Below are 13,756 nucleotides of genomic sequence, written 5' to 3'. Positions count from 1 at the left end.
ATCTTAAAATGGGGTTACGTTTTGGACTGCACAACTCTACATTGTATCATGGGGAGAATGAGAAGCTGGCATGGGATCTTTTTATTTATTACACATCTCTCCTTCTTTCCTCTAAGCTTGAAAGTGGTGTTCCCCTTCCAAGCCCTATGGACTTGATGTACAAAATTCTGGTGAAGAATAAAAAGAAATCACAAAAGTCTGCCGACGGAAGTTCAAAAAAGAAGCTCTCTGAGCAGGCTTCCAACACGTGCAGTGATACGTCCAGTGGGTTTGAACCCTCATCTCCCGGAGCAGGTAAAAGTTGATCTCCCAAATACATTACTGCCTGAAACCTAAGGAGCCCAATTGTGATTGACACTAAGTCCTGTTTATACCACCCTGTAAGTGTAAAGGTGCCTCAGTGTGGGGCTAGCCCAATGGCTGGTATGTTACTTACCGAGGGCAAAGTGCTGTCCCCTGACAAAAGCCAAGTCAACAGGCTTTGTTCAAGTGGTCTAAGTGGGATTGAGGTTTAGGAGTTTTTCCTGCTAATCTAATGACCTGGTGCATTGTGTTGTGTGCAACAGTATCTAGCCACCCTCCCCACACACACTTAGGGAGTTTAGTGTACAGTCAGCTCCTCCAAACTTCAACGCAAAGGGAAGCCCCATAGAGCAGAGCTTTGCAGCATGCAAGGGAAATGACGTCCCTTGAAGGGCCTTTCTGCATCTTAGCTCCGTGCACAGTGAAACTGCAGCGGTTCTGCTGCCTTTAAGAGAGAATGTAGTGAGGTTTTGGCTCTCAAAGTCCCAGAGCCCCATTCACTGCTGTCTCACATCTAGTAGGGTCACGTGCACCAGTGCAAAGTGGGTGTAAAATGCCAGCACATCAGAACGGTATCATTTTGCATCCACGTACTTTGCATTGAGGAAAACGACTACACAAGGTGCAGGGCCAGGATAATTCGGGCCCTACATCTTGTATTACTTCATGGTATATTCTCAGCTCAATGCACCTATATTTAACCATGTGACTCCTATTAATTCCCACTCCTCCATATGAAAATACACTGCTCTGTTTCCATTTTATTCACCTAAATAAAACAAATAAATTGATTAGCACGGGCTGTGCATTCCTCTGGGCAGAGAACAGATTCATTTTCCTGAGACACTGCAGTTACCAATACATGGATGTAGATTATTTGCATTTACTTAGCTTTGATTTCTCTAATTATCACCACACTATGCTCTTACTTTTATACCCGTAGCTGCTCCCGCCCACGCGCAATGCACCGTACTTACTGTTCATGCAGCTAGACTTTACACGCTTTCTAGTGTAAACCTTCTGGACTGAAGAAGGTAAAAAACTTGCTCCAGGCTAGAACTGGGCAAACTAAGTAGAAGAGCAATTTCCAATAAATAAAATATATAAAAGTATCTTTATCTGCTTTTGATTTGAGAGCACTATATCTGTCTACCCAAGTTCACTACGATTTGTTCTGCACTCCTATAACAAACAACATTAAATTGTTGTTTTTTTAAGTTCCTGTGTTCTAGTGAGAAACAGGTAAAATAATATTGAAACTAAGTATCCAGTACAATTGGTGATTATAGGGATCTTAGCCAATGGAAAGCAGTAGGTAAGAGCAGATTTAAAATGTTTGTTAAAGTTAATGTTTAAAATCAAATTTACACAAGTTAAGAAGGAAGGTACATCTGGGGTCAGGTTTGGGTTATGAGGGATTACAAGTGTCGGTTACAAGGTTCATAAGGTATATACATAGTACATAACCAGCATAGACCCAGATTGAATAAGTGATCTCGAGTACGCCACTCATTGAATGTATTTAGAGTCCAAGTCAGTATTGGTGTAGTGAATAAGTACATGGGTGGGGTGCGTCCCTTGGTTCGTCAGGGAAGGAAGGAAGTGTGTTATTCTCAATTACTTGACCTGGTACTGATGGTGACCCGTGATGCGCTCCGTGTATATGTCTCTGGACCACCTGATGGTGTCGGACACCATGAGCTGTCTCATGAGCCGGGCATAGCGTCGACCGACTCTGCATACTCTCAGCACCGGCTCGTTGTGAGGGTCCCACGTGCCCAGGGCTCCCACAACAAGGGCGTGATCTGGACCTAGTAGCCCTGGGCAATTGGTGATTATAGGGATCTTAGCCAATGGGAAGCAGTAGGTAATACTACATTTCTTGTTGGTCACTAGCTGATTTCTTGAATGCAGATTTAGAACAGGAAGATTATTATCATTTATTAGTTGTATCATGATAGTGCATAGAAATACCATGTGAGATCAGCGCCCCATTGTGCAGGGCACTGTTCACACACATCATGAGAGACAGAGCTTGCAACCTAAACAGTTATTATAGGCAGATAGCACTACCCAAAATTAAGGTTGCCTAACACTTTGCATTATAAGACCCCATTTATAGTTGCTTATAACTCCACCAAACTTTAAGCATTAGGGGAGACGTTTTCTATGCCAGGTGTCAGCCAGTCATGTAATTAAAGACTATCATAATGCATACACACAAGACAGCTGAATTAAGGTAGCACAGGCAACTTCAGTTCTGCCATTTCCTAACTTTTGATTGTGTGATTTTTGCAAGCTTAAAGTTCTTGTAATGTAGGTTTTTAAAAATCTATTATTTAAATGTGTTTATAGTGGTATACAGGGCTTGTGAGAATAAGGACTTGCCTTGACAAGCAGTGTTGCATAGTCAATAAAGCACTGGACTGGGACTTGGGAGAGCTAGCTTCTATTCTTTGCTTGCTGGGTGACCTTGGGCAAGTCACGTCACTGCCTTGTGCCTCAGTTTCCCCTTCTGGAAAATGGAGATAATGATTCTGACCTCCTTTGTTAAGCACTTGTGAGATCTGTGGATGAAAAGTGCTGAATAAGTGCTGGGTATTATTATTACACAAGAAAGTTGTGCCCATTTAATTACAGGTGCAATTTAAAACCATTTTAGTCAAACTGATGCAAAAGGTGCAGAGATTTGTATTTCATTTTAAGATAGGCTTATTTGGCTTTAGTTGAAAGTGATTTGGGACAGTCTTAAAGATGACTCTTGGATGTACTTATAAGCAAAATATAGCAGCAAAATATTATTATTATTTATAACCCAAAATAAGTGTGTTCACACAAGGGTTTGCACCTGATTCACTAAGTTGGTTTATAAACCAATTTAAGTCACTTTTCTGTGAGTTGAAAATGCCTGTATCCCACCAGCTTCACTGCAGCATTGTATGCTGGCCAAATCATCAGACATTTGAGAAATTGGTTTGGATTAGAGTTTCATTTGTGCAAAAGAAAATCTCTTTTCTAGCATCGTGGTATTTTGTTTCCTTTCCATATTACCTCTGTTCGTGCATTGGCGATCGGTTGTTTTTCATGAGCTTTACATGGACAGATTATTTTAAAATAAAGGCGCAAAGCAACTGAGTGCTTAAAGCAGCCAAAGTTCAGATAACTGCTAACTGCCTGGCTAACATTTAAAAATAGTGGGTCAAATTCTTAAACCTTCCCTCCTAGGGTAAAATTCACTATGGTCTGCAGTGGAACTACTCATGGAAGGTTGCAGGAGTGCTAGGGGAAGATGAAGGAGGCATATGTGCTCCCTGGGTGACTGAGTAAAAGTGGATTAAAGCTTTTAGAACTAGCTTCTCAGCTAGTGTGAATCAGCATTGTACTTTTGTAGTCTGAGGAGCTTTGCCGATTTACACCAGCTGAGGAGCTGGCCCATTGCCAGCTGCCAGCAAGTGACTGCTTTAAATTTAGAAGCTAAATAAAATGAGCTCCTAAATCTAAGAAGTATGTGAGCACTGAAAGGTATCCAAAGAGTAAATAAAAGGTGCTTTCCCGCACAAGGTGTTGCTACAGGTCCTCGGTTGATTGAATCATAGAATCATAGACTATCATGGTTGGAAGGAACCTCAGGAGGTCATCTAGTCCAACCCCCTGCTCAAAGCAGGACCAATTCCCAACTAAATCATCCCAGCCAGGGCTTTGTCAAGCGGGGCCTTAAAAACCTCTAAGGAAGGAGATTCCACCACCTCCCTAGGTAACCCATTCCAGTGCTTCACTACCCTCCTACTGAAAAAGTTTTTCCTAATATCCAACCTAAACCTCCCCCACTGCAACTTGAGACCATTACTCCTTGTTCTGTCATCTGCTACCAATGAGAACAGTCTAGATCGGTGCTTCTCAAAGTTGGGCCGCCGCTTGTTCAGGGAAAGCCCCTGGCGGTCCAGGCTGGTTTGTTTACCTGCCGTGTCCACAGGTTTGGCCGATCGCGGCTCTCACTGGGCGCAGTTTGCCACCCCAGGCCAGTGGGGCCTGCGGGAAGGGTGGCCAGCACATCCCTCGGCCCACGCCGTTTCCCGCAGCCCCCATTGGCCTGGGACAGCGAACCGCGGCCAGTGGGAGCTGCGATCGGCTGAACCTGCGGACGCAGCAGGTAAACAAACCAGCTCGAACCGCCAGGGGCTTTCCCTGAACAAGCCGCAAACCGGCTTTGAGAAGCACTGGTCTAGATCCATCCTCTTTGGAACCCCCCTTCAGGTAGTTGCAAGCAGCTATCAAATCCCCCCCTCATTCTTCTCTTCTGCAGATTAAACAATCCCAGTTCCCTCAGCCTCTCCTCATAAGTCATGTGCTCCAGCCCCCTAATCATTTTTGTTGCCCTCCACTGGACATTTTCCAATTTTTTGAGCTATATTGGTGCAGTTTAGACTGCTAACAGAGCTGCACACGTGAATTTTACATTTTTATTCACTGAGACAGGGATTTCCAAAGGGGCCTAAGGCGGTTCTGAATTTCATTCAAGGTTGGACACCTAATTCTCTTAGGCTTCTTTGGAAACCCCAGTATCTAGCACCATCTCTTATCTGACTGCATACATAGTGCTCAAATATCTGTAGTCAGACTCTGTTCAACTACCCTTTCCCCTCATGGTTTTCATTGTAGCTTTATCTAACGTCATAAATCCAGATCCTCAGCTGGTGTAATTTCCAGTAGAACTACAACAGTCAATGGAGCTATGGCAACTCAGACAAGCTGAGGATCTGACCCATAGTTTCTAAAGCTATATTAATTTGCAGTATTTGTTCGTAGACCTGTACATGTACATAAGAGGGAACGCCCCAGAGGGAATGAACAGAACAGGGAATCATCAAGTGATCCATCCCCTGTCGCCCATTCCCAGCTTGCTGCAAACAGAGTGTTCCACAGCTGCAGCTTATGCTGTCCCAGGAGAACCCTTGGAAGTGAGAATTGATCTAACTGGGGATTTTTCAGTTAAACCTTTTAAAATAAATAGGTAATATGTTGCAGATTTCCCTCCATGGACACGTCTGGTGATAATAAGCTACAAACCAATGGGTGCCACCAATATATACTAATCTCAGCAGGGAAAATTTGCCATAATCTGCCTCTTCTTCCCTTTTAATGGACTCTAGGAAGTGCTTTTTGCTAATCTAAATGAATAAATTAGGAGATTCATAGCCAGTGGCTGTTACTGGAAATCCAGCGAGAACACTTCAGGCTCTTAACAATACATTAAAGTTCCCCAAGCTATCCCCTGAGCCTGTTGAGCAATCATGTTATTTTCTTCAATGAAATGTTCAGACAAAGATTTCTTCATGAATAAAGGCATGACATCAACACCAGTGTTTGGGAGGAAACCCAGCCTGGGGAATCGTAGCTCGGTTGAAAAAGGAGCCCATGTTGCTTTCATTATATGTGCTCTACATAGTCGATAGGGGTCATTAAGTTGACTTCAGTGGGCTTTGAATCAGGCCATGAATTGAGATGAAGAATCGGGACTGAATTACCTCTTTCCCACAAGGAGGAAGATTGTGGCATTGTGGATAAATTCTCACACTGCAGTTTGTTTTTGCAGCATGCAAGGATGTTAGCCATTCCTGGTGCCAGAAGAAAATTGCTTTGCCATGGCTAAATGAGAAAAGTGAAAACCATGAGCAAAAGGTTGTGAAATCAACAGATTTATGCAGCCTGTAATAAAACATATTGCCCTTGCAGGTCCATGTAGGGATCTGCTGCGTAAGTTAAAGCTCAGTTTTGATGGCTTCTTTCTGAACGTAAAACCTACAGTAGAAATTTCGAAGGAAAAAGATAAGGCTGCGATTTTTGTTGAACGTGATTGTTTCCTGAAAGCACTATAATAAGACTATTTTATTTGGAGGGAAAACGTTTCTTTGATTTAGTAACAAATTAATCTGTCTTGCCCATAGGGTTTTGATTGGTATAAAATAACTGAGAACAAGGTTTAAAAATCTGTGTAATTCAGACTCATCTATTCATTCAGTACTTTTTGAGTAAAAGAATGCTATTGAAGCAGCTTCTTCACATTGCTTAGTTTGCACTGTCCTCTGCTGGTATGTATGTGATATGCCATCTCAGAGCTGACTACTAGGAAAACATGCAGGGACAGAACCTCAATTGGTGTACAGTGAAATAGCTCCATTGAAATCAAAGGAACTGTTGCCAGTTTATAGCAACTGAGTATCTGCCTCACAATTTTCAATATATTATGATAATAAAGATATTAAATATTTTAATGTAACCCAAAATATTATTTATTGAATAAGTACATTGTTGTTAGCAGTCATAACTAAGTTTATTACAGTAGTGCGTAAGGGCTAATGGAGAATGCAGCCCCATTGTGTTAGGCATTGTACAAACAAAGAGGTTACAATCTAAGTAATGGTACTAATATAGTCTCCATTGCCATGGTTTCTGAGCACCTCAGGATCTTTAATGTATTATCCTTACTACACCCTTGTGAGTGTAGGGAGGTGCTATTATCCCCATTTTACAGAAGGAGAACTGAGGCAGAAAGAAAAAGGTAAGCGACTTGCCCAACATCACACAGGACATCTGTAGCAGAGGAGAGACTTCAGCTCAAGTCAGCCCAAGTCCCAACCATTGGACTATCCTTGGTTAATAATACATGATATTGTATATACACAGACTATCACAATGCAGCATTCTTTTTTTGAGTTCATTATTCTAACATCTAAACTGAATCACTGTTTTGTTGACCACAAAAGTCCTTTACAAAGACACAAAGGAGTTGTTTGTTTGACAGGGTTATTCCCCAAAGTAAGTCAGCGATGTTGAGGATGGCTAAGCCACTCAAGACAGTGAATTTGGTGTGTTATATAAGAGGCAGTCCCCCTAAAGCAGTGGTTCTCAAACGTTTGTACTAGTGACCCCTTTCACACAGCAAGCCTCTGAGTGCAAACCACCTTATAAATTAAAAACATGTTTTTATATATTTAACACCATTATAAATGCTGGAGGCAAAGTGGGGTTTGGGGTGGAGGCCGACAGCTCGCGACTCCCCCATGTAATAACCTCACGACCTTCTGAGGGGTCCCAACCCACAGTTTGAGAACCGCTGCCCTAAAATGTGGAACCCTCAAAAGCAACAGTATTTGAAGGTATCTATCAAGGATAGTCTTGGGATTTATAATCATTGTTTCTGCCAATAATTGCATTGTAATTAAAATGTTGCAGGAGAAGCAGAGATCGAGAGTGACGATGACGATGACTATGATGATGACTGCAAAAAATCGTCAACGGATGAAGTAAGGATTTAAATATTTTGAAATAGTGGTGGAGTGATTCTGGTCCTTTAATTTGGCTTGCATTACTAAGTGTTGGACTGCCATCTAGTGGAAAAAGAAAGACATGCACTTAAAACATAATACGAACTTTAGACATATTTGCCAAGGATTCTTGAACAACATGTGCACATTGTTGCTCACTTTATTCATATTTTAACTTAGTAAAATGTGATATAATTAATCAGTTTTAGACAGCTACTTCTTTATTATATGTATGTGTGTATATATCTATAGCGATATATCTGCAAGCTTATATATAACTATGCTGTGCAGCTCTCTGTTGAAATCTATAGGAGACACATTTATTATTATTCATTTATATGGGTGCTCACAATGTGCTCAGCATTTTTCAGAAGATAAGATAATGCAGTCTGTTCCCCAGGGATCTTACAGGCATTTATAAAGTCTTAGAATATCAGCTATGTGATTTAACTTTTAAATAGAGTGGCAAAGAATCCTGTGGCACCTTATAGACTAACAGACGTTTTGGAGCATGAGTTTTCGTGGATGAATACCCACTTTGTCGGATGCAAGAGTGGTAGAGGTCTCCTCTTCATAAATCTGTGAAATTCCCACAAGGCTAATTAAGACTATTTCACATGTATTTCCTTTTGTCCCCTTGAAATTCCTCCTTCCCTCCAAGAGTTTCACGTCTTTCTGCGTGAAGTTCATTGGCTAACATCCTGTTAACAAAGACAAACAAAAATGACTCCCTTCCTCTAGATGAGGAGACTAAAGGGGATAAGCCAAGCTACATATCAAAGGGAAATAGGCCAGATAATCTGCATATACAAATGAATAATGATCTATTGGACATTGATTCCACACCCACTAAAGTAAATAGTAACGCTCCCATTGACTTTGCTGTGACAGGTACCGGCACTTGGAGTCTTAGATATATAAAGTCTACTTTATAGAAATCCCACCAGTGACGTTTGATATGCACTAAACACAAAGCCTTTGCTTGTATCCTTGTTCTAGGGCACTGCTGGCAGAGAAGCCATGGCCACTGAAGAAATGTCTAACCTGGTGAACTACATACAGCCAGTGAAGTTTGAGTCTTTTGAGATATCAAAAAGTGAGTAATCTAAATATCCATAACATCATTTTATACTGGCAATTACTTAGGAGGTCGTTTTCTTATCTCAGTTGGAATTATTTGAACGTATCATGGGGCAGATGGTCAACCTGTGTAAATTCAGTTGTCATATCTCCATGGAAGTCAAGTAGACACCACTGGAGGATCTGTCCCGTTAGGTATAGGAGAAGAGTGCTTAGAGAACTGAAGACTCTCTGCTTTTCTCTCTTTAGTGCATTGCATAAATCCTGTTAAGAGTATTAGGAACTACACACATGTATCAATCAACAGTAGATCCACATTCATTTTGAGATAGGCATTGGTCTAAACATTCAGTTTTGTCTATGGTAAACATTGGTACGCAATGTGTGCGGCAGGTTCGACAAAGTTTCTGGAATTGAAAAAGTCTTTGCTCATCAAATTAAATGTCCATGAATAAACAGTGTCAGAAAAGCAAGGCGTATTGTCCACTTTTGAACAACGAGCGTGTGAGCATTGAGTGAGAAAGAGCAAGTGCTTTTACGCTGTGCCCACATTGCACGTATAACAGATAACACAGAGCCCACCCCTCGTGTCAATCTATCTTTTCTGCTACAGCCTAGGCTATAACTTCATCCCCTGCTGATTTTTCACTGATAAAGTCTTGCTGGGAATGCACTTTGCAGCATCGTTAATAAACAGAGCAGCAGCATTTCCTGTCTAAGAGCAGAACCCCCTACCATCTCCCTGCCCTTTTTCATGGTGTTTTGACAGGAGACAACATGTTCTTGACATTTCTTTTTTGTTAAAGCAGCATATTGCATTTTAGTTGTTAAATCCTGGATTTATGGCGGCCCTTGAAGACCAGGGTTATGGTTGCCTAAATCCATTACCTCTATACAAGATTTTACATCTACTGATCCTTGTAGTGCAGTTGCTATGAGTGTGATGACAAGTGCTTCATCAGAAGCAAATTAAGTAACACCCCCAAACAAATGTATTGAAATATTTAAAACTTCATTGTTCAGTCAATGTATGTATATATATTTATATCTCTCTGATTCCCATCCATCAGCTCAACAGCGATAATAGGGCTGCAAGAAGTCTTTACATCGCTTTCTATCTTGAACCAGCTTCACGGTTTCGTTATAAAACATTGAAAACATGTTTTAACGTGTGTGTGTGTGTTTGTGTACTGGTCCAACTTATAGTAAGATATTTGTCTTCAAGTTGCCTGTTTCTAATACTAAATTCTCTATTGGATACACATTTATACTCCCTGTAGAGGTTTTGAGTGGTTCCTCTCTGTCAGCGTCAGAGGGAATAGCCGGCTAGCTTCAAGAACTGATGCCTTTGTTGCTTCATGGTGGGTGGTAACCAGGCCTGCAAGGCCTGGACCTTTCTAATGAGAGGCCGTGCCTATCCTAGTCCCAGTGTGTATCCAAGGTATGTCATTTCCTGCCACCCAATTGACACTTCCTTGGGTTGGCGGGCAGTTAGGCCCGCAGGGCCCATATGACAGCTGCCACCTGGTTGAGATGGTTCTCCTGGCGTTGGCTGTATATCACCATGTCATTGAGATATGCTGCAGCGTAGGAACCTTGGGGCTGCAGGAAGAGGCGATCCATCAGCCTCTGGAAGGTTGTGGGGGCCCCATAGAGACCGAAGGGCGTCCAGATAAACTGGTAGATCCCTGTTGGCATGGCAAATGCCGTCTTCTCTCTCAAGCTTGGGTTAAGGCTGATTTGCCAGCAGCCCTTTGTGAGGGGCGGTGATGAAGCGAGCTTCCCCCAGGCGGTCAAGCAATTGATTGATACGGGGTATTGGGTACGCATCGAATTTAGAGATCCTGTTTACCCTTTGGAAGTCAATGCAAAAGTGCAGGGTCACATCGCAGGAGGTGCCGCGTCACCTCACAACCATCACACATCCTGAGTGGTCTGGCCAGGTAGGGCAGTGAAGGTCTTAGGGAAGGCCTTCAACAGGCTTCAAGCCTGCCTCTGTTGCTCCTTGGTGAGGGTATCCCCGAGTCATGGTTCCTCAGGGCTGATTGCCACAGAATGGTGCGGGCCCAGGTCTGGCTCAGGAGAGTAAGGGGTAATCAATAGACCCTTCTGCTCTTGCCAGGTCTTCAGGAGGTTGTCATGGTGGAGCTGTTATTTCTTCTCTGCCAGTCCAGTTGCTGAATTGCATACATTACTGGCCCCTACCCGACAGGTTACTTCGTACAGCCCCTGCTAGTGGGCCAGGAGCTTGTACTCCTCGGAAGGTAGTAGGAGCAGGACCTGTTCACTGGCTTCAGAGGTCCGAGACTGTGCCCCATGTTTATAGCATCACTCCTGGATCCCTGGGGCAACTTGCAGGTTTTCCTTCGCCAGAGTCCTGGCATGGTTCAGGCGCTCCTTGAACTGGAATACATGTTATACGAGTCCCTGGGCCAGTGACGGAGAGTGCTCCCAGGTCTTACACATCAGGTTGAGCAACCCCTGGGGCCCGTGCTCAAAGAGTAGCTTGAATGAGGAGAACACCACGGAGGACTGGGGCACCTCCCTGATGGCCAACAGCAGGGGTGGAATTAGCTGGTCCCACCAGCATAGCTCTCCCAGGAGGAATTTGCGCAGCATTTCCTTTAATGTCCAATTGAAACATTTGACCAGTCTGTTGGTCTGGGAGTGGTAGACGGAAGTGCCTAATTGTTGGCCCCTGCGAGCCCACATACTTACCGGAATAGCCAGGAGATGAAGTTGGTGCCCTAGTCGGTGAGAATCTCTCGGGGTGAGCCTACCCGGGCAAAAAATTTAAGGAGCTCTCCTGCAATGGTCCAGGCCATGATGCTCTGCATCGGAATAGCTTCTGGTGGCATAGTCCAAGATGACATGGTATAGTTGTTTTTTCTTCCATCAGTTCAGTTGCCGAATTTCACACGTTACTGGCCCCATCTGAGAGAATACTTGATATGGCCCCTGCCAGCAGGCCAAGAGCTTGTACTCCTCAGTGGTAGTAGGACCAGAACGTAGCGGAACCCAACAGCGCTCTTCAGGAGTGGTCCCATGAGGTCCATAGCAACTTACTCAAAGGGGACCTCCATCACCGGCAAGGAGACCAGGTTCCTTGGCGTACTTGGCACATGGCTGTTCTGACAGCTCCTCGGGGTGTTCCTTCAGGGGTTGGTAAAGCGTGGTTCCTGGCTCAGGGGCCAGCAGCAAGGCAGAGGCGTCTGACTCCTTCCCTGGCTCTCCCTTAAGTAAGCTGGAAGCCCTGCCTCTTATACTTCCTGTTCCGCTCCTCTGCTTCCAGTGCAAAGGGCGGGGTGGGCCTGGCCTGGCTTCACCCACTCCCGCGAGGGCTGGGAATGGTTCCTCCCGGTCAGCATCAGAGGGAGGCCACTCTGCCTCGCTACACTTCCATTAACACTAATAGCAGTTATGAGTCCACATTCTGGGGGAAAATATTCCTACTATAAAGGAAGCTAAATGGGTGAGGGAACTCTTACTCTGAAGCCTACCAACCTTTCAGAACAATACGATGTATCTGTTGTCAAAAATCTGGGTGTTAGATTTATCTCTCACATGTTCTTTCCCTAACTGATTTCTGCCTCTTGTAAGGAACAGTATGTGCAGATTTAACACTGCAGGTTTTAACTCTGAGCTTTGATCCAAACATATTTTATTCTCATTTGGGTACTCCTTGCATGATAACATTAGGGCTGAGTATTTATGGTGTCGAAGTATAAAAAGACATTATTGTTAGAGTGTTGTATATTGGTTAAAACTGGCCTGGGTGGCAGGACATCAGGCTGTGTTGCTAACTCTGCCCCTGACTTACTCAGTGACCTTGGGGAAGTCCACTAAAGATTAATGCATGGTGGGAGGGGATGAAATCAAGCTTTTTTAATTTAAATGGATTTTTAAACATTTGAAATGACTTTTCATCTGTCTTGCTAATTCTTTACTTTCTTCCCATTATGTCCCAGGTTAATGGGACTCAGTCAGGGGGCCCCAGATAATCTTCATCCAAGAATACTAAAGGAACTGGCACATGAAATTGCAAGCCCATTAGCAAGAATTTTTAATGAATCTGTAAACTCAGGGGTTGTATCATATGACTGGAGAATTGCTAACATAGTTCCTATTTTTAAGAAGGAAAAAAAAAAGTGATCCGAGTAACTACAGGCCTTTTAGTTTGACATCCGTAGTAAGCAAGGTCTTGGAACAAATTTTGAAGGAGAAAGTAGTTAAGGACATTGAGGTCAATGATAATTGGGACAAAATACAACATGGTTTTAGAAAAGGTAGATCGTGCCAAACCAACTTGATCGCCTTCTTTGAGAAGATAACATATTTTTTTAGACAAAGGAAACGCAGTGGATCTAATTTACCTCGATTTCAGTAAGGCATTTGATACGGTTCCACATGGGAAATTATTAGCTAAATTAGAAAAGATGGGGATCAATATGAAAATTGAAAGGTGGATAAGGAACAACGGGTCATACTGAAAGGTGAACTGTCAGTCTGGTGGGAGGTTACTAGTGGAGTTCCTCAGGGATCGGTTTGGGGACCAATCTTATTTAATCTTTTTATTACTGACCTTGGCACAAAAAGTGGGAATGTGCTAATAAAGTTTGAGGATGACACAAAGCTGGGAGGTATTGCCAATACAGAGAGGGACCGCGGTATCTGGATGACCTTGTAAACTGGAGTAATAGTAATAGTATGAAATTTAATAGTGAAAAGTGCAAGGTCATGCATTTAGGGATTAATAATAAGAATTTTTGTTATAAGCTGGGGATGCATCAGTTGAAAATAACAGAGGAGGAGAAGGACCTCGGAGTGTTGGTTGATCACAGGATGACTATGAACTGACAATGTGATATGGCCGTGAAAAAAGCTAATGCGGTCTTGGGATGCATCAGGCGAGGTATTTCCAGTAGAGATAAGGAGGTGTTAGTACCGTTATACAAGGCACTGGTGAGACCTCATCTGGAATACTGTGTGCAGTTCTGGTCTCCCATGATTAAGAAGGATGAATTCAAACTGGAACAGGTACAGAGAAG

At 43.1% G+C, this 13,756-nt stretch overlaps 1 protein-coding gene across 1 annotated transcript in view; it reads left to right on the top strand.

The window, feature by feature from the left end:
* PLCB1 (phospholipase C beta 1) overlaps positions 1-13,756 on the top strand; it is a 641,577-nt gene that overhangs the window by 484,984 nt on the left and 142,837 nt on the right. The window contains exons 14-16 of the mRNA XM_045009836.1: positions 117-294; positions 7,537-7,607; positions 8,628-8,724. Of these exons, the coding sequence (XP_044865771.1) occupies positions 117-294; positions 7,537-7,607; positions 8,628-8,724 (346 nt within the window). The remainder of the gene's footprint in view (positions 1-116; positions 295-7,536; positions 7,608-8,627; positions 8,725-13,756) is intronic.

The sequence above is a fragment of the Mauremys mutica genome, chromosome 3, assembly GCF_020497125.1.
Source record: "Mauremys mutica isolate MM-2020 ecotype Southern chromosome 3, ASM2049712v1, whole genome shotgun sequence".
NCBI classification, from domain to species: Eukaryota; Metazoa; Chordata; order Testudines; family Geoemydidae; genus Mauremys; species Mauremys mutica.
The sequence above is the reverse complement of the archived record's forward strand: the minus strand, read 5'-3'. Positions and strand labels throughout refer to the sequence as shown.